This window comes from Balaenoptera musculus, chromosome 11 (assembly GCF_009873245.2).
Source record: "Balaenoptera musculus isolate JJ_BM4_2016_0621 chromosome 11, mBalMus1.pri.v3, whole genome shotgun sequence".
NCBI lineage: Eukaryota > Metazoa > Chordata > Mammalia > Artiodactyla > Balaenopteridae > Balaenoptera > Balaenoptera musculus.
Window position 1 is genome coordinate 1,391,274 of NC_045795.1, and position 23,988 is coordinate 1,415,261.

A 23,988-nucleotide genomic window follows, 5' to 3' on the forward strand; every position below is an offset into this window, starting at 1 on the left:
AGAAAAATTCCAAACACTACTAGCTGTTATTAAAATCACAATACCACCTAGAGCTAATAAAACAGAACAATCTGTTTGAACAGGAGAGGAGAGCTTTCACAGTGTTCTCTCTCATATAAATTCTTAATGGAGTAGAAAGGACTTTTAACTGGCTTTAAATTTGAATTCGATTGCTCAAATCTGTAACAGGCTTCCAAGGAGAATCTGAGCGACGACACACAGGGACCCGACCGCAGTGCGCCGTCCCACTCGACCCTCACGAATAGAAGATAAAGACGCCCAGTGTCTTCCTAAGAACCACAGGAACCCATCAGCCAAATTCACATTAGTGGGGTTCGTGCACTACCAGTGCAAACATTAAATCGTAAAGTGAAAAAGGCCTTTTCTGTGTGCTGCAACTTCACCTTGTAACAAACCAAAGAGGTTTGCAAATGTATTAAATATCACAGGGACTGAGCCGCACAGGTGACGGACAACAGGATCCATCAGAAGGAAATGAAGACTGGAGAACGAAAGCAGAAAAACACAACTTCACTGGAGCACAGGGGTCTGTCATCGCCCAGGCCACCACTCTGTTCACCTAACCCTCTACCCCTGTCAAGGAGCTCACCTTTCCAGAAACAGACACCCTGTATGCAGTCCACGTGGACGTCAGGCCTACATGCAAACACACCTTAACCATCCTCGGTTTCTAAGAGCCGCACTCACTGCTCTTTACCAAGTAAAGCCCTCCTGCCCAGGAGGTACCTTCACAACTTCAATGTTAACAATTTGGTAACACACTAGAGTGATTTTATGTTGCTCTAAGCACATGTGAGAATTATATATGAATATATAAAAATTAATTTTAGACCTCATAAAATACATAAGGCTGTATCAATTTACACATCTACCAAGCAAAATAAGTTTTATCTTCAGAGACCCAACATGGAGTTATAATTTGCGTATGCTAAAATGTGGACAAAAACGTATTTGCAGTATTAAAACAAGTATTTATTTTTCAATCTTAGAAAATAGGTTAATTGACAGTAAACTGATATGGCAATTTTTTGTTTGTTTGTTTTAGTATACTAATAAGAACAAATGACTCTTTCTAGTTATCAAGCTATTGGTTCTTCTGACTCCATAGGAGCAAATGTCCTTAGTCTCCCATAGCCTTTAGGGAAACGTACACACCAGCACAGCACTCGATATCAGAACTGTGTACTGAATTGAACTATCGTAACCAAAAAGACTGTGGTTGTCCCGGAGGAGTTAGTCCTGTGGATTTTGTTTTAGCATCACTGACAGGCTACCATCACGCCCTGTGGGGTTGGATTCGGGGACCGTCTAGCTACACAAACACTGCTCCTCTGGGTTCGTCGTAACTGGGTCCCCGCCGGAAAGAAAACACAAAGCTCTTAACGCAGACCTCCTGCAGCGTGGTCAGCGGCGGGAGTGACAAGAGAGGTGAGCCTGGGCCCACCGGGTCCTGCGCCGCCCGCCCCGCCCTGGTCTCCTTGGAGCAGCCCTCTGACAAGCACAAGGCAGCGTCTGACAAGGTCCCGTCTGGCCTCCCCCGTCACCAAGTGCAGGTTCCGGGCGGCCCTTTGTGAAACAGGGGCTGGGCAGGCTCATGGACCTCTTCCACCTCAGAATTCTGTGGCCCGTTTAGTAAAAAACAAGGGTCTGAAACATCGCTTTTCTCTTCATGATGTGTCATGACAGGTGAACATTTCAGCGGCAGGAACTAAGGACATCTGAATAGGGAAGACCTTCTTGCACAGAGTTCCCAGCAGCAGGGTGGCAAAGGGCAGGCGCCCACGGGCAGCAGTGACGGTGCCCCGCAGCCACCCGCTGCCACCGTGGCCTCCGTCAGCCTCAGCGAGGAGCGGAGAGCACCCGGATCAGAGGGCAGAGCAGCCCACGTGCGCCCCCCCGACCCCCCCACCCCGCAGCACCGCCGCCCTCGGGCTGCACCGGCCCCTCCCAGGAGGGTGGCTCCTGCGCACAGGATGGCGGGAGGGCCTGACACCTGAGCACAGGCAGGGAACAGTTAGGGACCAAGGCCATGAATATCGAGGGCAGAGCAGCAGCACGGAAGCAAGTGCAGAGGCCCATAGGGAGCAGCGTGTCCTGGGACCCGCAAGACAAGGTGCCCGCCCGTTTCACAGGTGACGAATGGGGCCTGCAGGTGACGCGATCTGCAGCCAGCAGCACGGGGCCTGGGCTCTGGGCTGGGCCTGGGCCTGCATCCTGGGCATCCTGACGTGGGAAGTCCTGCCTGCGCTCCAGTGCCCGCGGACACCTCCTTCCCTCTGGCCCCAGGACACAGGCTTCCGCTCTGAAGCTCTCCACACAGCAGTTTGCACGCGTGAGCTGCCGCATGGAGTGCACGGGGCACGACGGGCTCCGGTGCAGCCAGGCGGGACGGGCTGGGCCTGACCCAGCCTAAGGTCGCCCTGACAGCCCCTCCCCGATGGCGAGAACGATGCCCCGGCCCCTCCTCACTGCCCTGCTCTCCTCACGCTCCCTGCCGGCTCGCCAGGCTCCGCAATGAATACACGGGGGAGCGAGGCCCAGGAGAACAGTCCTCCGTGCTGTCTGTGGGCCCCGACCCTCCTGCACCTGCACAGCGAAGGCCACACTGGTGCTCCTGCTCTGTTCCGGAACTGGGTGAGTCAGGCGCGAAGCGCACGTCCCCCTAGGCACCTGCCCTGCCCCGTAACGCAGTCCTCCCAGGGCACCCCGTCACCCCCTGGGTTAGAGCAGCCCAGGAGGTGTGGGCTTCCTCCCCATAAATAGGAGGCAAATGGCGGGGGGGGCTAGGAGCAGCCAGGAAAAAGCCACTGGAGAGGGCACTTCTGTCTCTCAGGAGATGAAACTGCGCCCCGTTTCTTTCCCAGCTTCACTCCCTGCACTGGCTTCTCTGTCTCCCGGATGCTGAGGCGCGGCCGGGCCACCCCGCCAGCCTCTTGGCTCACAACCAGCTCCGCTTCCTGCCCTGCTTCCCGGGCTGGAAGTCCCACCAGGAAGACAATCAGACTCGGCCCCTTCGCTCCCATACGCAGATCTGCTGGCCCGTCCCGCACAGCGGGACAAGGAAATCCTGCCCCGCACGCCGCCTGCCCCGGGTACCTTCTGGGCACGTAGGCCTCCTGGCTGTCATGAGACAAAATCAAACAAATGACCGACAGAGAGTCGAAAGGGAGATAATAAAGATAATTCAAGAGTCAGAAAACAAATGACACGGAGGGAGTTATTCAGTTTGAATAAGAGAAAGTCAAAGAAAGACTTAATAATGGTCTTGAACACTGAGAAGGGATTTGAAAATAGTTCTCAAAACTAAACAAAGAAGAGCAAATGACTTTCTGTCTCCACAGAAGACACAGGAAAAAAAAAGCTTAAGAAGAAACTTAGGTATGTGGGGAAAGCTCTTAAGGTGAGGACTATTTTACATTAGAATTATTACTAATGGAGATCATCATTTTCTTTGATGGTCTTTAAAATAAGTTATCGAATACCAAGATCTGAGTTTTGATCCTGGATTGGCCAGTAACCAAATGTGTGACTTTGAGCAGCAAGTAACTTCACTTATAAAATGAAAATCATATTAAATTATTTCTAAAGTTCCTTTTAGCTCTAACATTTCATGATTGCATCATTTTCATTTTAAAAAAATAATAAAGGCAATTCCAACATGACATTGTGAGACCAAAGGGTCATACTGGGCTAGATTTCCTGTAGACAGATCTCGTCCAACAGTATGACTTCAAGAATGAAGTATGATTATCAAAGAAGCTGTGAGGAATGGTGGAAAACTCCAAAGTCATGACAGTAATGAATGTTGAACAGATAAGAAATTTAGGACAGAAATTAATGAAAAATATTATTTACACAGTAAAAATTTTAAAAGAACAATAAAGCAGGCTCCTAAAACATTTCCTCATCAAAATGGGCAGGACTATGTATATTGGATAATTTGTTCCTACTTGGGTGATATCACCACGCTAGGTTTAACTACTTTTAATAACTAGTACATTTCAGTCGTCTCTCACTTTCTCCTACATAAGATCAAATCAGCCTCTCAATGACCTACACTTCATGAGTCATAATTTTTCTGTTTATGATTCAGAAAAATGTCTTCAGTCAGTATTTCCCAGACTGCTGTGGGTTTATTCCAAGAACCAATTTCATCTTCATTGGTTTCCTACAGGAAACCAGACCAACTTCCTATTATTTTATTTTCCTTACTTTTAGCATACCATAGCCCACATCAAATTAACTGGAAGTGAGAGTGATAGAAGACTCTATTCTGCACAAAGAGAGGCCAACACAAACAATGCCCGGTCTAGAAGTCACGGATTCAAAATGAAATGCAACGTGTGCTAATATTAGAGCTTTCTTTCAAAAGAGCTCCAAACCAAATAAGAAGAAACATATTTTAATTAACTTCTTACAAACATTCCACTGTCAGAAAGAACTTTTGTTTAAAAACTACTGTCTATGAATACAATAAATCCTACAAAGCTGATTAATACAGAGAAATTAATTATAAGGAACAAAATACGTGTTTTCCATCCTAACCCCCTAAGAAGCTGCTAGGAGAACAGGTAGGCAGCTGAAGGCCAACACACAGAGCTGTGGAGGGGTGGGCGGGGGCACAGCAACGTCCCCCGCGCCAGCCGCAGTCTGTTGTCACCCGCTGTCCTTCCCAGCCAGCCCCTCCCCACACCCACTCTTTCCACCACTAAGAATCCATCTGACATTAGATCACACAAGGAAGAGGGGCATGGAACACGGGCTTTCCAAAGACATTCTGCCAGTGGCTTGCACTCATACTGTTCCTCCAAAGCACTAGGAGTACCCGGGAAGTACACGTTCTCACTGCCTACACGCTGCTCGGAAAAAGATTTCTGAATGTGGAGAATTTTGGTATAAACATGTATCAGATTCTTCTTAGATTCTTTCCACTCTCAGCTTTACAAGCTCACATAGTCATTAGCTGGCAAGGAATTTATACCAAATTCATAAGCTGATGCATTGAAGGAAGAATGCATTTAAGGCGCATATTCCACACAGATAAACCAAGAAACCAGAAACATTAGCACAGCGGTTCTCAAACTGAAGCCCCCAGATCAGGGTCAGCATCACCTGGACACATCCTGGAAAAGGAAGACCTCACAAATCAGACAGGTTGCTGGGCAAGGCAGGCCTTTTCTAGAAAAGAACCCACTCAATTTACAACCCTTCATAACCCTTGACTTCTACGCCCCCCCCACCGCCTTCCGGATAATTCCTCTAACGCATCACTAAAATGCTCCTCCTAAAAGCCCCAAATCATCCCTACCCTAACCACAAAGGCCACGACGTCTGCTTGCTCCTCACTCCTGCACACTCATCTGAAGCCCTAGCGCGGCAGACACCACCTCCTGCCTGCACCGCCTGGTCTGTTGGCTCCCTCACACAATTCCCCCCTCCTGCCTCTTTGCCCCTACCTCCCTGCCACCCATGACTCCCCCCACAAATGCTCCCAGGCCCCAAGGCTCCATCTTCATCCACTCTCTGTTTCCATCTGCTGCCTTGGCTTCGGCCTCTCAAGAACTCCCAGGACTGAGCTCCAAATCTCTCTCAAACCTCACAGCATACTTTAAATTGCCTTTGACCTGCATTACCTGAATGTCCTTCAAGTACCGCTGGTAGGACGAGTCCAAGAGGGAGCCTCTCACGCACCCCCCAACTCAGCAGTCCCTCCTCGGACGCCTGCTTCTAGCACCGGGACCATCAGTCATCTGGCCCCAGTGCCCTGGAGCAGCGCTTCCCTTCCTCCCCAGCCCCGTATCTTGTTGGCAGAGGGTCAGCCCTACAGGCCTCCTGTTCCATCCTCCTCATGCCCACTTCGACTGCCACCACCTTCACCCAACAACTTCCTACTCTTCTGAAGCCCCACCTGTAGACTCACCTCTGAATCTATTTGTCTCCTGTTCAAAAACAAGACCAGGATGCCCACTCTCACCACTTTCATTCAGCGTAAGTCCCATAAGCCACAGCAATCAAAGAAGAAAAAGAAATAAAAGGAATCCAAATTGGAAAGGAACAAGTGAAACTATCACTGTCTGCAGATGTCATGATGCTATACATAGAAAATCCTAAAGATGCTACCAGAAAACTACTAGAGCTTGTCAATGAATTCAGTGAAGTTGCTGGATACAAAATTAATACACAGAAATCTGTTGCATTTCTATACACTAACAATGAAAGACCAGAAAGAGAAATTAAGGAAATAATCCCATTTACTATCACACCAAAAAAATACCTAGGAATGAACCTACCTAAGGAGGCAAAAGACCTGTACTCTGAAAACTATATGATAGTGATGAAAGAAACCGAAGATGACACAAACAAATGGAAAGATATGTTCTTGGATTGGAAGAATCAATATTGTCAAAATGGCTATACTACCCAAGGCAATCTACACATTCAATGCAATCCCTATCAAATTACCAATGGCATTTTTCACAGAACTGGAAAATATTTTTTTTAATTTGTATGGAAACACAAAAGACTCCGAATAGCCACAGCAATCTTGAGAAAGAAGAACAGAGCTGGAAGAATCCCACTGAGCAAAAGATGCTAAACATCACTAATTATTAGAGATGCAAACACCAGTCAGAATGGCCATCATCAAAGAGTCTACAAATAATAAATGCTGGAGAGGGTGTGGAGAAAAAGGAACCCTCGTACACTGTCATGGGAATGTAAACTGGTGCAGCCACTATGGAGGACAGTATGGAGGTTCCTTAAAAACTAAAAAGAGGGTTATCACGTGATCCAGCAATCCCACTCCTGGGCATATATCCGGAAAAGACAAAACCTCTAATTTGAAAAGATACATGCACCCCGATGTTCGTTGCAGCACTATTTACAATAGTCAAGACATGGAATCAACCTAAGTGTCCATCGACAGATAAATGGATAACGAAGATGTGGTACATATATGTAATGGAATATTACTTAGCCATAAAAAAGAGAGAAATAATGCCATCTGCAGCAACATGGATGGTCCTAGGGATTATCATATTAAGTGAAGATGGCCAGACAAAGACAAATATCATATGATATCATTTATATGTGGAATCTAAAAAAAATGATACAAATATACTTATTTACAAAAAAATAGACTCACAGACACAGAAAACAAATTTATGGCTACCAAAGGGGATAGCAGGGCGGCAGGGGGAAAGATAAATTAGGAGTTAGGGATTAACATACACACACTACTATATATAAAATAGATAAACAGCAAGAAACTGCTGTATAGCACAGGGAACCATATGTCTTACAGTAACCTATAATGGAAAAGAATCTGAAAAAGAATATATATACAATTGAATCACTTTGCTGTACACCTGAAACTAACACAACATTGTAAATTAACTACTTCAATTAAAAAAATGGCTAATTAAAAAAGAAACACGTAGAGACTGCCCAAACACAGCCCACCTCCCTACCTGCCCACCTCCCATTTCTCCCACCAGACTTCTTGCTTAGGACCTAAGCAAGACCTAAGCAACCTAGGACGCTCATCATGTTGCAAACACATCCCAAGTCTTCTCTCTTCTGACTCTCAGCCTTGTATTGTCACCTCAATTTCAACTACCCGTTACCACTAACGACGTCTGTAAACTTCCACCCCGAACCTACTCCTTGACACCATGCACGATCTCGTGGGAGTGAAGTTCTCTCACCCCATCTCTAAAGACCCAAAGACATCAGCGCCAGCCTCTGTCACCCCTGGGAAAGGAGTCCCTCCATGACAGAGGTGGGTTTCACGCATGCCTGGGTCCTCCACTCCACCATGCACGCAAATATCGTTGAAGGGCTAAACTATCTTACGAGCCAAAATTCATCTTCGATTAAGCACCATTTCTGCCAATTAACAGGTCTTTAGGCAAAGCAGGCAAAACACAATAAAACCAGGTAAACTTCACATACAGAGCCACTTAGGAGGAATCGGCTCAACCTCCTGTGCTTTCTGTACGCACGGTACAGAGTCACCCTAGGGTAACAACCAGACACACTCAGCACCACTTCGTGTACGGAAAGCATATCAGACTTTTCGAACTACAAAACGTTTTGGAAAAAGGAGAAGACTGACTCATTTAATGCTACCATGACAGGGGAAGGCCTTCTATACATAAATCTTTATAAAATTTCCTGCATCTTCCCACCATGCCGGTATAGGACTTCTAGAGGCGATAAACTATCTACCATCACAAAGGAAACGTCTTAATCTAAAGGAAACTGAGTAACAGAGCACTCATTCCAAAACATTCTGTTTTGCCTGGAGATACCAGGAAGCAGCTAGATAAATTAGAACGTGGAAGATGGGCTAACTGCCTCAGCCCAGGATAAAGTCTTCACGCCTGGAGTGACAGTTATTGCTTCGCTATATGAAAGGGGGGACAGCTGCTCAAGGCATGGCACGCAGGAAATACCCTTTCAGATGGAAAATACATTTAGAATCACTTAGAAAAATAGCCCTATTTGTCTAACCTAAAGCCCCTGACGCCTTCCGCAGCCCAAAGCTTAAGCTTGGATACAGAACAGAATCATCGGAGATTAAGAAAGGAAAAAATTACCTTCCGAGACAGCAGAGACAGATAAGAAGTATCATTATTGGCTGATCTGTCATCATCCTCCAAGGTTACCATCTTAGAGAAAAATGTACTGTGAGGGTTTACGCTCAAATTTTAAATTTGGTATCAATTATAAGACTGAGCTTTCCACTTGCTTCTCTTACTATGTTCTACCTTTGGTTTCATTTGATCTAGTTTATAATTTCTCCCTTAAACTAGCAGAGATATAAAGCAGGCATATCGCTTCCATTCCACTCAAAGTTGGAGATGTGGAGAAACAGCCAATCACCTCAAATACTTTCTGCAGTAACAGTGCTGAATTCACTCATTAAACAGCAAAAAAATGCTGCTAGATTTTCCGTTCCTTTTTTTTGGTGGCGGGGGGCAGGTGCTGTTTTAACTTAGAGTCATTTGCTTTTATTTCTATGCTCCACTAACTATCCTGATTGAATAAGTATCTAAATAGAACTCATATCATCCCTGGCTTCAGTTCACTCACTAAGTTAGCACGATAATACAGCAACAAAAACTTGAATTAAGCAGATTGCCAGAACCCTGGGGATTGGCTTCTCAGGTTTACTGCAATTTGTTCTAGAAAGAAAAACTAAGGAGAGGTAGATAGACCACCAGAGAATCTGTCTGAATAAAGGGAAAGAAATCAACATGAGCTGTGTCATACTGAGGAGGCAAGAGGCTACGAAGAGTTTTTCTTCCAATAATTTTTACTACTCACAAGAAAAAGTTAATTCCATTAATTTTGACATATTGGCACTCAAAAATACTACTTTCTCAGCCAGTAATATCATCACTACCAAAAATTAATATTAAAATAGAAGTTTTATTGACTTAATTTTCCAACATTTGAACCAAACACTTCGTTCACAATGTGAGTTGAAATGGCAGAAAATACATCCAAGTGAGGTTTGTGGCTGTAAGATCAACCCCAAATAAATAAATACTTTTACTCTAATGTCGGCAGTAAGATTTTATTACATTGTCCAATAACAGAAAATACACTTTTAAAAAAATGTATTAGCATTTCTATAAGGACTCATTAATACCCAAACTAATACCAAGAATCAAACCTGAGGACTAGGATTAGTGGTTGTCGTATTGTGTTAAGAAGCAACGGACAAAAGTAAAATACAGAACTCAGGAACACAGCCAGAGAAATCATGGTAAGAAAAACGGCTCACCTTGACGTGGCTCTGGGCTCCGAGGTTGTAGATCTCGGTCGGCTTCACTTCATTGATGATCTTTACGAGGCAGGTACTGTCGGTGAGGTCACCATAGTGCAGTTTCATGTCTTTAGGATTGAAACGCATACCATTAGATAGAAGGAAACAACGTAGGCCCAATTTTTTAACATAGCAAAACTGAAATGTATATTCTGAAATTCTGAAAACCAGATTGGTTCTGGAGTAGCAGTCTGTAACTGTCATCTGTAAAGAAACTAAATAGTAGAAAGAGATTCCCATTTGTTGCTATGTCTATAAAGGATTTGTAAAAACTCAGATGAGCTTTTTAAAAAAACATAATATCATGACAGATGTTACACAATCAGCGTATCTTATGGTGCCCCGGTGGCTGTAAGACATGTCACATGAGAATGAGATTCAGACAAAGAAAATCTGGAAATAATGCGTATACCCTCGAACAAAATATGTCACACATTGATAGTAGTGAAGATAGCTCTATTCAGATACTTTTATCTAGCGATTTTTCAGTCCTTCGTAAACATCAGTCCTTAAACCATCCATGACGTGCCTGACGTATGCATAACTGATTAGAGGACAACTAGCTTGTTCTGACCCCAGATCTAAGCAGATCCTCACACTGATTTCCCTAGTGTAAGAAGGTGACACAGGCAGATGGGCAACCTGCTAACTGGATACTCTCATTAATTTTACATAATATTGATCTACATCTAGATCCAATGGCAGTACCATTCTACACTTTGCACAAAATGATGATGATTTTCAAGGAGGATTCACTGAATAACCTAAATATTAAGGTGGAAAGTGTACTAGTAGGTCATCTTCCTGATGACATCACTACCTGTACAACTAACCCAAACCTTCCAATGTTCAGGGCCCTGAGGTGAACACAAGCCATCTGGATCATCCCTGCTGGCGGGAAACACCCTGTGTCCTCGTCCCAGCTCTGTCTTTCGTGTGTTATGGAGGCTTGATAAAGTCACACCCTCTCTCTGCTTCCATCTGTAAAATGGTCTCATTCACAACCTCAGGAACTGCTATCAAGGTCAAATGAGAAAACACCGCAACTGTGTGATGTACTCCCTGCAATTGTGTTACCAAAAATAACGAACAACTGCAAATACTGACAACCGCCTGTAAAGCAATTTAAATACATTTTTGACTGCCATCTGCTTTTGGACCTGTCTTCACCAATTATTTCTAAGATTAAATAAATGTACAAAGACTGCTTGAGTTGATTAAATTAGACCAAACGTGAAAAGTAGAGGAGGGCTCTGAGTGTGGAGCTGATCTGACTCGAGGGCACAGGGACACCTGGAGACGGGTGATCAAAGGCTTGTCTGCTCTGGCCTCTCGAGCAGCATCACCTGATGGTACCCTCGTAACGGCCTAACCGCGGTGACACCATGGCCCAGGGCAGCAGGCAGTGAAGGGTTTTCAAAGCGTGCAGATAGCATTCAATGCAGGTAACTCATGGGTAAATAACTGCGATGTGATGGGCTTTGAGAAAAATGACATTTGAAAATACCTTATCATAATATAGGAAGTTACACAGAAAGAGAGTTTAGAAAAAGAAAATGACTTACTTCCTTCAATATGAGCCTGGGGGTTCTTATACAGATGTTCAATTCGACCAGTATTGAATGAACTGGATCGCCGTACAATTCCATGGACCTGCATTTTTATCGTGTGGAAGGAGAAGAATAAGTTATAAATATGCAATGAGGGTTCGTAAGCAACGTTATTCCGCTAATGTTTAGCTTCGTGAAAAAACATATAACTGTCATTTAAAGACCTTATTTTAAATTAGCAGAAGGAGTTCTGCGGCTCACTCTCCCCCCACCCCGCCCCCGCCCACAGGCAGCTCCCTCCATCCCTCTCCAGTGTTTCTACTGCCAATCTCAACGAAAGTAATTAGATAATGACGTGACTTCCCAGCGAGTGCTTAGTTGTAGATACTCAAATGTCTCCTTTTCCAAACACACACACACTTACGGTCCTACTGCTGACAAAAATATCTCTTCAATTTGAAACCGAAGACAGACCATGCGAGGCCGTATCGGTCACACAGCCTGGACCGCTCTTCAACCCAGAGCACGAGGAGAGGGCTCTGGTGCCTCCAGCCCTGCCCGGTGCCCTCCGAGCTTTGCACCTGGCACTGATTCTTTAAATAAATACGTATCTGGGTCCACAAGAGAATCAGGGAGCCGCTGCTTTTATGCAGCTGTGTGGAAAAGCTAAGAAAGCTAAATAGCATAGGTTAGGGACAAGACTTACGTCCTATGAGATTTAAGGCATGAAGGAAACTCAAATGAAGGGAGGATTTTTTTTTTTTTAATTTTTATCTTTGACTTAACCATGACAAGTGTGAGGGGAAAAAGTCACTGGAACCAGAACACATACCTGTCCGATGCCGAAGAAAAGACTATTTGTGTCTGATACATTGGAGACATTGTTCAGGACCTGGTCTCACTCCCTCCTTTGTGCTGCCAGCGCTAATAGCAGCTTATGTCACCGGCTGCCCGTGTCCCAGCGCTGCTGGTGGCAGTTTTAGTCTTTCTCTTATTTTAGAAGCGCTCCTTCTAATGCTGGGTAGTTTCATTTGCAGCTGAATACACTTCTATATTTTAACTCAATCGTTTTCTGTCTATTTTGAACAAAAATTAATCCTTGGCAAGACTCAAATATTCCAAGTGCAGGGGGGAAATTATAAGCACATAAGACTTTCTTTCAAATAGAAAGAAATGTCATCGTCACTTTACATGGCATACATGAGAAACTGACTTCTGCAAAGGATACAACACACCCACAATTAATAATTCTGTTGGTTACATGCTTTAGCCAAAGAGCTAAAACCACATTATTTTCCAAAAGAACTAAACCCAAGAAAATTTTGTAAACATGAAAATATTTTAAGACAGGAACATCACAAACTTGGTTGACATTTTGGGAGGCTAACAGTAAAATCTAGGAAACATTAAATTGCAATTTGGGTTTACGTATCCATTACGTAATTTAAAAGTAGAGAGAATAATACTTACATTAAGCTTAGAATTAATTCAACTTCATGGTCTCCAGTTTTTCAAGTTAATTATAAAGTTCAACTACTCTGTAAACTTAATAAACTTTGTTTAATAAAAACCAAGTTCACATATACACCTATGCATATCAAAACTGGTGTTTACCACCAAAGTTATTTCTGAAATACATAGATCTCAGATGTAAGCTGAGCTTGATTTCATTGGATAGAGAGGAATCCATATGTTCTAAAAAACAGATAATTTAGCTTTGACAATGAAAAAAATAATAATATGATTTAGTCTATTTTTTTCTCTTGATTGCTGGTTTCTGGATAAGTCACATATCCCAACAGCCCAAAACAAAGAGAAATGCTATATACATACACATTTTATATCTACATAAAGGACTGATAAAAATATTCAATGACATTGATGGATGCAGTATGAAAATCAGACAATTACCCAAAGTCACAGCAAATAAATAATATAGGACTTTACTGTCACACTTATAACCAAACACATTAAGCACTAGTTCTGGGTCTTTTTTTAATACAAAAAAAAAAAAAAAAAGCTGTGTTTTAATTTCCCCTCACCCCCAACTTTTGGTATGTGTATACAGGGAAAGAAAGACCTGCCAAATACTTAATCCATGACAGCAAGTATTATTCTAAGAACTAATGAAAGCTGAGTCTGTCTACTTCTGAGACAGGTGAAATACAAACTTTAAGACAAGCCAAAATGTGTGCAAACTGGATAATCTAGTTAAGAATTTGAGATTAGCGGCTTTTTCTTTACAGAACGGAGGTAGGCAGGATTTTTTGTTTGTTTTTATAAGGATTTTTGGAGAAAAAGAAACGAGTTAGGAAACCAAAGTGAAAAGATAAATGAGCTAAATTTGATTCCCGATAAAATTAATTAAAATCGTTATTAAATTATAGCAGTTCAAAAACAAAATTTCTGAAAAACTGAGGTGTTAAACAGAAGTGAGCATTTTTTTTTTTTTTAAAGATTGATTGATTGATTGATTGATTGCTATGTTGGGTCTTCGTTTCTGTGCTAGGGCTTTCTCTAGTTGCGGCAAGCGGGGGCCACTCTTCATCGCGGTGCGCGGGCCTCTCACTATCGTGGCCTTTCTTGTTGCGGAGCACAGGCTCCAGATGCGCAGGCTCAGCAGTTGTGGCTCACGGGCCTAGTTGCTCCGCGGCATGCGGGATCTTCCCAGACCAGGGCTCGAACCCGTGTCCCCTGCATTAGCAGGCAGATTCTCAACCACTGTGCCACCAGGGAAGCCCGAAGTGAGCATTTTTGACAAAAAAATTTCAAGTCCCATTTAACTAAGTGATGAAAAGGAAAATTTCAAGTTCTCACGATGTCAGAACAAAGTTGGTTTGACTGCAAGACCGAGAGTCAGATTAGGCAGTATAAATGCACAGAAATGCTGACTGATTGATTGATTGATTGATTACAGTCAAGAAAATAGAAAATTATTACCATTGGATTTTAAATTCTTCAGTGTCTAGATTTCTCTTGGAGGCAAGGATGCCTCCCAGGGATGTTTAATGCAACCTGCTTCTGGAAAGTCTAGATGACGTCGGTCACATCAGCACACACGGCAGTGACCGTGCACAGACACTGTTCTCTGTGGACATTAAATCACTGAACCTTCACAACCACCTTCGTATCGTGACTCCCATCTTACAGGTGGGGACGCTGCCTGAGACCACGCCACCAGCACGTGGTTCTGTTAAAGGTGGACGTGGCCCACTGTGCCAACACTCAGTATGGTTTCAGAGCGAAAGCCACAAAAAGCTTTGACTTTTTTGCACCAAGGCTTCTATCAATAGGATTACCAACAACTCAGAAAAAAGGATCCACAGATCAAGAACGGAAGCACCGGAACTCCAGTTCCAACAAAGGTCTCCCAGGGATGACTGCACAGCCCTTCCGCCCCATTTCTCTTCCGCTCTCCTGAGGCCCCCTGGCTACAGTTCCTCTCCTGGAAGGGAAACCCACGATCTACCTGTTCTCTAATTTTACATTCTGATTCGCTGTGTTGTCATGGTTACCAAGTTAATTAATATAGATTTCTCACATATTCCCAGATACATTCTAGCTTTTAAAGGGTTTGACTTTGTCTTTCATCTTTCTGGTTTCTCTTTGTATTTTGCACAAAGTAAGTACAAAAGTATATTGCTGGCTTATCTGCTAACAATGACGCTAGGAAGGCACCTGAAACCAGAGGTACCTTCACAGGAAGCTTCACTCCTGTGGTTTTCCTCTTTCCCTGGTGACGAGAAGGAGCACGCAGAGCTGGGACCCGGGCAACGTCACACACCCGCCCTTCCCTGACGCGAAGTAACAGACCAGACCGAAGGCCTCCTACAGAATCTGTGCCCCTCGGCCGGTCAGCACCAAGCACTGTGCCACCCGCCTGTCCTGTAAGACTAAGCTCCACAGGCCCACAGAGCTCCTCTGGACTGCCGTCCACGTGCGTCTCACCTGACCTTGGTGGCGACCTTGGGGACACGTGCACTCATCATCTAAGTCTCCGAGAGGCCGCGGAGCCAGCAAGTGGCGGGAAAGGATGAGGACGCGGTCCAGCACCCAGCTCAAGGGCTGCCTCGCCACCGCGAGCTGGATGGCCTCGCTCATCTCCCTGCTCTGAGCTGCCTGACATGGTACAAAGGAGAATTACCCTCTGCACTTCAACAGTGTGTAGAATTAAATCCATAAAGCTTTAAAGGATGATTTTCTATAAACGCTGAGAATTCTTGGCTCTCCTCATCATGAGATGATACCTACAGACATTCTATAAATAATGAACACGTGTTAGATCCATTCTCTTTATCTTTATGCCCCCCCTGCAAAATGTTTAATCTGGAGCAAAATTCAAGAAACCAGCAGCATTAAAAACTTTAAACCTTTAAAGGGTCCCTTCTCAGTGAGGAGTGGACCCGGGATGAAGCAATCCATCTTTTTCACGTTACATTGTTCGTTCAGAACATGATCAGATGGGACCTCCCTGGTGGTCCAGTGGTTAAGGCTCTGTGCTCCCCATGCAGGGGGCAAGGGTTCGATCCCTGGTCACGGAGCTAAGATCCCACAAGCCGCATGGCACGGCCAAAAAATGAAGTAGTCCTATGCCTTGACGTGGAATGACGTTTGTAATATATTGTGAATTGAAAAAAAAAACAAAACAAAAAAGAACATGATCAGATGCACGGATTTCAGAGGACAGGTTAGGTGACCAGGCCCCGCAGCTTCAGAAATCTAAGGTGTGTGGTCAGACGAGGTATTTAACCATAACTAGTTAATCTGTAACATATGAGATTCCCTTTCAAGGCATACACAAACATCTCTCTCTGCTTCAATGTTAGCCAGGCTTTTTATACCTTTACTTTGCTCCTTTGACTAACTGCGCTACGTCACCTCCGCGCACAGGCTTGTATCCGCCTTCGCTGCCCCATCTTCACTCCCCAGCCCACCTGGCTCTGCCCCTCAACCTGCTTCCCTCCAGCTGAGTGTCCATCGGGTCCACGCCTCCCCGTGCTCATCATGAAGGCTGACCTCACCCCTGCCGGCCAGGGAAGCCTGCCCCTTTCTTATGCAGGAAGATCTCAGCCTCAGGATCAAGCCTGCTCAGAATCCGCAGCTCTTCCTCCTAGTGTTCATTTGTTCCCAGCGACACTTTGCTACCCCAAAGTATATTGTTTCCAGTTATTTCTGGGCCTTGTGATATTCCTTCCACAAAGACTAGATTCAAAATAATATGAGAGCTCAGGGAACCAAGGTACCCCAAATTAAGATACCTTAAGAAATGCTGTTCATCTTCACCTTGGAATTAAAAGAGCTCATTTGAACCTCTAGCTGCAGTGGTTCTCACACCACAGGACCCAGGAAAGCAGCCACCGCGACAGCTGGGGGCTGTTAGAAAGGCAGGTCTAAGGCCCCGGACTCATCCGCCTCGTCTTCCGTGGGGCCCAGGTGGCTCTGAGGCTAAACGCTGGGAACCCTCTGACTTAGAAGGAGGTGCTCGTCCAAAATTGCTGATGTTGGCCCTCTGGATTCAGGTGTGGACAGGGGTGTCCCCTCTCATCTCACGGGAGGCAATTTTCTAACCCTGTTATTTATTTTGCTCATGTTCTGGAGCAACCAGGGGCTGCTGATGGTAATTCTGGAAATTGTCCAATGCAACCTCTTCGAAAAATCACTCTCACATCTACTTTGACCTAAACACCAAAAGATAAAGCCTGTGCTATCATCACATCCCAGTTAATAAGCCTACCCTCCAATTACATCAATCTCTTAAAAGTGAAGACAGCAGCCTAGGAAAACTGAAGACAGGACAGATAAACACCCTCTCACGGCCCCCATTCCTACAAAACTCACACTCCCCTGTGCTCCAAGGAGGAATCCCTTCCAGTCATGCCGTGCAGCTCCGAGCCTTCCACCTGAACTGCAGGGGGTATTTCCTTCTGCCCTCTCCTCTCCTGCCAATCACTGTTTCAATGACTCATCCCTCCCACGAACTGTGATTTGCCAAATGGGCCTTCTATGGTCTTTCTTTATCAGAATCCAACCTGCTCTTACAGTTTCAGACGCCAACGGAAGGAAACACCCGAAGAGCACCTGGCTGGCCTAGATTCTCATGTATTCCTGTGTCTCTGGTCCACTTAGGAGCATGACGACCTGTTTTCAGGGGTCTGGCAGTTCCCGAACAGGCCGCCTACATGGAGCTCCGCCTCCTGGGCACGCCCTCCTCCGGGCCCTTCCCAGTAACACTGACATCGCCATCCTGCTGCCCGAGGAAGCTGACCGCCTACCGCGTCCGGACAGACCCCCGCCCCCACTCCTCCCCGGCGCCTCACACCGCCTCGCCAGCTCCCTCTCCCTTGGGGCCGGCCACATCCACGTCTGATGCCTCAGGGCCCCTCAGGGCCCTGCGTCCACCTTGGAAGTGCATCTCGGGACCCACACGGCTCGAGCACTCCTGCTGACACACCACCTCTCCTCCCGAGCTGCAGGGACCGTGAGGGGCTCAGGGCACACCAGCAGGGCGTGGTGTCTCGGCGCACTGCACATTTTAAGCTGAAGGAGCCTGAGAAAATCACAGAAGCGGGAAGGTCACCCTGACTTTCCCCCCGCCCTTCTCCCCCGAAGCAGCCAGGTGGGAGGTGCCCTCCCCACACCTGGAGGAAAGGAGCATCTTTACGTCCCAAGACAAGGGGAGGCCGGGAAGAATCCCACCCAACAGACCTGGCTGAGCCACCGCCAGTCCTACACTGACTGCAGACCCCTGGACCTCATTTCTCCACCACTGCCCCTGCTCACCTAACCTAACACACAAGTACTCAGGCCTACCCGCCTCTTCGGACCCTCATTTTCTCAGGAAGGCTCCCAAGTCACAGAAAACTTACATTAAATACATCTGTATGCTTTCAGACCCAGCCAGGGACCCTTAAGAGGGTCGAGGAAAATGTTCTCCTCCTCTACACTAAACTGACACAGACAAATAAACAGGAGAAACTTCTGCTGTTTTTTCAAACTCCGTCAGCTTAAAATATTCACATGCCAAGGGGCCATGTTTGGGGGTAAGGTGCCCTGACCCATCACCATTATTCAGGTAGCTCCTTCTCTTGGCTCACCCGGTACACAGCTGAATCACTCACCCGGCTCCAGCCACCGAACGACTCTTCGCCTGTCCCAACCTCTAAAACAAGATAAGGTCGTCTCTCTCGCAAACCTTTCCTTTTAGAATTATTAAAGCGCCAAGTTAGTCCAGCCTGAATAAATCTCAGTCTTCACCTAAAACCAATACTTCTATTCTACATATCACTCTAAAATCCTCTGCTCTGCAGAATATGAACTGATCGCTCAATTATTATAGGAATCTATGTATATGAACATATGTGTACATGCCTATTTCCATAGTTACATTTGCCTTTTTTTGATATCATTACAAGATGTAGAAGTAGCCATTATTAGATAAAGGCACAAAAGGTCTAATCATATCTGCTATTAACCAAAGTCTAAAAGTCAAAGTTCACAGAAAAGATTACGCGTTACACTAAGAAAACTAAGTTCCTTTTCTTCAAATCCTGTTGGCGCTTAAATGCCAAATTCCTTGCTATTGTTTTTGCATTTGTCCACGGTGCGCATTTTTCAAACAATGTACCTGCGACTGGAAAAAACATGGCATCCAAAATTATTAAGGTAAACACCCCCCACATCAGGCCAGAAAACATGTGCCACTGCGTAGGCTTCTGTCCTCTGCAGAGCACAGAGATTTCTAGAGATGTGCATATCTGAAAACTGTTCTTAAAAAGTGTAAGATGTACACGCTAAGATACATCCATTTAATATGTAAAACCCTTGTTTCTTTCAAGGAAAGCAGAAAACGTGTAAGGAGGAGGAGGAGAAGGAGAAGGAGAAAAGGAAGACAAGGGCAAGAGCAGCAAATGCAGAAGCTCCAGCTTCCACGAAATACTGGCTGCCGACTGGAAAGCAAGCATCTCTAAGTGTCAACTTTGCATTCAGGCTTGCCAGGGATCAGCTTAGTTTTTACTGCTCTGTGCAATTTCCGAATTAAGTGACTTCGCCGTGAGTGGGACTTTTTTATGTAACACATGACATCATAAATTAACCCTAAGGACGGTACAGCGTTCAGCTCACCCGGTTGCTGGTTTAGCTGAGAATGCGGGAAGCGTGCAAAGCAGGGAAACAGCAAGAATAGGGGGCGGGGGGCTGCCAGCGCGCCAGCAGATAAACAGCACAATGAGCTGGCGCTGTGACCAGCCAAGAGGCACATTCTTCCCCTGATTTGGACTTGTTATCAGAGCTTCCGTGGAAACACACACAGAAGGACAGCAGAGAGGAAGCGGGAGGCCACGGTGTCCACGGTATCCCGTCGGCCTGTGCCGGCTCATAGGGGACTCACCTCGTAGCCCTTCTCCAGCAGGAACTCGGCCAAGTAGGAGCCGTCCTGGAAGACAAGGAACATCAACAACCGTCAGACCCATCGTGGCCAAGACCAAGGGTTTTGAGAACAGCATTTCAGAGGCTCTAGGAACTTAAATAAGGCTCACGGCAACCGACATGAAAATAACACAGACAACATCCGACGTGAACACCGAGTGGTGCTCTGCTGTCCACTAAGCCTCCCATAGACGGGCGCTCGTCTGTGCCCACGGGAGCGTGGGAAGGCGCTGGCATCACCACGTGCACAGGGAAAGAAACCGAAATCCAGGGACACGTGGGGGCAACAGGGAGAACATGAAGCTTCAAAAGCTGATGGATCTGCTTTAGGTTTTGCCGCTTACTAGCCCTGTGAAATACGCAACACGTGTGCGGCCAAGCAGAAGGCCCTGGTGCTCCTGGGACACAAAACAGGAATCTATTTCTGGGGGTGCTGTACAGAAGGAGACGCTGGAGCAGGGATGAGACAGGAGCTGCGGGGCCTGGGGAGAGGGCAGGGAGAGTGTGGGGAAGAGGCTGAGAGCACAGCGGTGTTGACACCACTGGAAAGAGCTGCCACAGGGAGAGGGGGAGGTGTGGGCCCTCCGGGGAGGCCCTCCAGGCACTGGTGGCCTTGGCTTCGAGCCCAAGGATCTGGAAAGTCACCCCAGAAAGGGTGTGGGGTTTGAAGGTGGGGTGGGGGCGGGCCGTAGACAGGATGGCGTTGGTGTTAGCCCTGAATACACGTGCAGGCGCACGCGGAGTTCAGTAAAAGCGAGGTGCTTACTTTTTATGAAATAATGGGAACTTCATTTGTATGCATCTTAAATCATGCAGTTAATCTCTACGTTAAGATGACGGTGTCTGACTAAACACAGAGATTCTCAGCTCGTTTTTTTAAATTCTTTAAAAATGTCTAGGTGAGGATGGAGGTTCTAGGTAAAATACCTCATGCGCCACTTTTAGCGAAAGAAAGTATGAGAGCCATCTGACTAAACCGTTAAGAGGCCACAAGGCACAAAATCAGGGTTCTAGAAATACGGGGAACATCACCAGCCCTGCTCAGAAAATGAGCTGGGTGGATAGTTCACAATCAATCCTGTAACTGCCCTTCTGCTTTCAGCCTGGGCAGGTCCCCTCCGTCCCATCCAGACTTAACATAAAAATGAGAGGCTCCAACTACTGGAAATCTGTGTGCTCAAAACTGGTTGGGAATATCTGGATTTTCTTTGGTTTCCTCAGTTCGTAAAAGCTTAAAATATCCCTTTGAGCTTCAGAAGTTCCTACCAGATATTCCAGGAAAAAGAAATATAAAGCAGGTTTTATTCCTATCATTGCTTGACTTAGAGCTGGAACTGGAGACACCCTATGGGTCCTGAAAATGAGACGGCTGCTGCGAGGGTACTTACTGCATTAATGCAGAAGTCACGCGTGAATTCAGGCAGGATGACAAGGCGAGGGGGACAAGGGACACATTTTGTGGTTCATTAAAACCCCCATCAAGTTTTCTTCTGACTTGCTGACATAAATATTCTGGTTTACAGACTCATGTGGAGAAGAGAAATGGTCTGGCACATTCCTTTTCCTCTCAATCTTACGATATATGCACAATTGTGTGGTTTTACACACCCAACATGCAAAGTAAACCAGATAAGAGAGCTGAACAATTCACACCCCGACAAGCCAGGTCGATCTACAGGACCATCAGAAACTTGAGGATAATCAACAGTCTTATAATTAATTCTGAAAACAGCTTAACAGAAAAAGCATTTACAACAATAATAATTTTACAGTAGGTCGGACAGCCCTAGAAAGTACATTTTGTTTTGCTCTTGGTGGTGGTGGTGTCATTTTGAAGCAGGCAACACTGTACTTTGCACATTTTTACTTTCTTTCGGAATAAAAAGTTAAAATGCTCTGTGCTCCACCACGGTTGCCGAGAATGTTTAAAAACAAAAAGGCAGAGGTGAGACCGTGGGGAGGGGCTGTGACTATTCAGAGGCTGATGTGAAACAGGCCTGCCCAGGGCTGAGTTCTGTCAATAGGTCTTGCTCTTCTCACCCAGGCCCTCCTCAAACTTTCCAGCCGGGCTGGAACATTCTGCCCCAGCAGTGGCACCCGCTTCCTCCTCACTTCCTTGCCAGGTCTCCCAAGTGATAGGGCCGGCCGCACAATGTGGGAACCGCGGCAGCACCAGGCCCCTGCCCCCCCCTCCCACGGCCCCCAGACCCCTGCACCGAAGCCCCTCTAGGAGGACGGGCCATTCGCACAGCACCTCCCCCAGACGGAAAACCACAACGTCACGGCAACTGAGAGCCACGGCCAACACGACATCTGACTCTCGACTCCTGGAGGCCGAGGAGCTGACGGACTACATGTCCGGCTCACGGCGAACACAACTCATCTGGGACAGACTCCAGCCCGGGCTCACGCCGCGCGCCAGAGACGCTTTCACTGGGGAGCCAGCACCCCAACCGGGACTCTGTTCAATTCGGTTTTGCACATGGTTATGAAGACAGTCTCCATTTCACATTAAATGTTGCACAGCTGGAAGTAAGCACCACGGCTTTAACATTTTCAAGACACAGAAATATGTTCTGTCTTATGCTCGCAGGAACTCACGGGGAAGGCAGGCAGCCCCTTGGCACGGGCGTTAGGGAGGCCCATGGAGGTTAGGGGCCCGCCTGGTGGCGCCCACAAGAGGGGAAGCCAGGACTAGAAGCCGGGGCTCCCACGACTGTGCCCTGGGAAACCACCTCCTCCACCCAGGGCCCACCAGCGCGTGCCAGAGCCCAACAAAGCAATAAAAAGACCATAACAGACTCATTTTTAAACCAAACTGATTCAGTCACTTTGCATGACAGGGTATCCTACGGATTAAACAGTCCTTCTAGTTTTAACCAGGTGACCCAAACGCAGAAGGTCCTGTAACTTTAGGACAGCCCAGAGCTCGGGGGGGAGGCAGGACACAGGGCCGGGGCCTTCTCCAGCCTCATGTGGGCACCGCTGCCTCTTGGAAGCAGTGTCTGGAGGTGGACTTGGGATGTACGTTTCAGGCTGTTGAGCCAGGCGGCAGGGCCACTGCCGAGGGTCCAAAACGGGAGGATTCCGGTGTGCCTGGTGCCTGCAGCCCCCGTCCTTGTGCTTCACCTTTCATGGAATGTTCCAGATACACACCTATACAATTCACAGGAATTCCAGAAATTGAATCCTCTCTTGACTATAAGATAAAAATTACCGGGGCTTCCCTGGTGGTGCAGTGGTTGAGAATCTGCCTGCTAATGCAGGGGACACGGGTTCGAGCCCTGGTCTGGAAAGATCCCACGTGCCGCGGAGCAGCTGGGCCCGTGAGCCACAACTACTGAGCCTGCGCATCTGGAGCCTGTGCTCCGCAACAAGAGAGGCCACGATAATGAGAGGCCCGTGCACCGCGATGAAGAGTGGCCCCCGCTTGCCGCAACTAGAGAAAGCCCTCGCTCAGAAACGAAGACCCAACACAGCCATAAATTAAATAAAAATTAAAAAAAAAAAATTACCTAAAATTTCACATCTATAAAAAGCTGAAGGGAGCGCAGAAAGTTTCCCCCTTCTCCCGAAGGCCACAGAAGGCTGAAATAGCCCTGACCGAGCCTCATACCCACCCATGTCCACACACGTATGGCCTCATACCCACCCATGTCCTCAAACGTATGGCCACCTACCTTCCTGCAGAGAGGAGAGAGCATTCCTCTTCTCTCTCCAAACATGGATTCACTTCTAGCCCACAGGACAAGTGAGAAGGACAGCTTCTCAGATGCAACTTGAGAACGCGGGCCCTCTGAGCTGCGCCTAAATCAGACTATGTTTCTGCCGAAGCACCGTTGGGCAGCTTCTTTGAAGAGGGTAAGATAATGAGCAGTGCTGGGCTGAAGAAACTAGGCCTCTAATAAAATGAATTCCCTTGTTTCGATCACCTCAAGCACCGGGAAGTAAAATACCCCTCCTGTAAGGAGAGAAAGCACTTGCACACTGCCTGCCACGTGCTTTAAGTCTCTGTGCCTTAATTACTCTAAAATAAGCATTTTCAGCTAATTGCAAGTACAATATCAAAGGAATCTGTACCTCCAATGAGAGAAGTACAGACACCTCAAAGATTAACAGAAGATGCCGCTTTGAATTAGAATGAAGACTTCAGATGGG

At 46.4% G+C, this 23,988-nt stretch overlaps 1 protein-coding gene across 2 annotated transcripts in view; it reads right to left on the bottom strand.

Annotated features, from left to right (window-relative positions):
* Positions 1-23,988, bottom strand: part of GMDS (GDP-mannose 4,6-dehydratase) — a 491,129-nt gene that overhangs the window by 373,446 nt on the left and 93,695 nt on the right. The window contains exons 2-4 of one of the 2 annotated variants that reach the window (XM_036870073.1): positions 19,793-19,837; positions 11,422-11,509; positions 9,815-9,924 (exon numbers count right to left, since the gene is read on the bottom strand). In XM_036870073.1, the coding sequence (XP_036725968.1) occupies positions 9,815-9,924; positions 11,422-11,509; positions 19,793-19,837 (243 nt within the window). The remainder of the gene's footprint in view (positions 1-9,814; positions 9,925-11,421; positions 11,510-19,792; positions 19,838-23,988) is intronic. The other variant, XM_036870074.1, reaches the window with a different exon arrangement.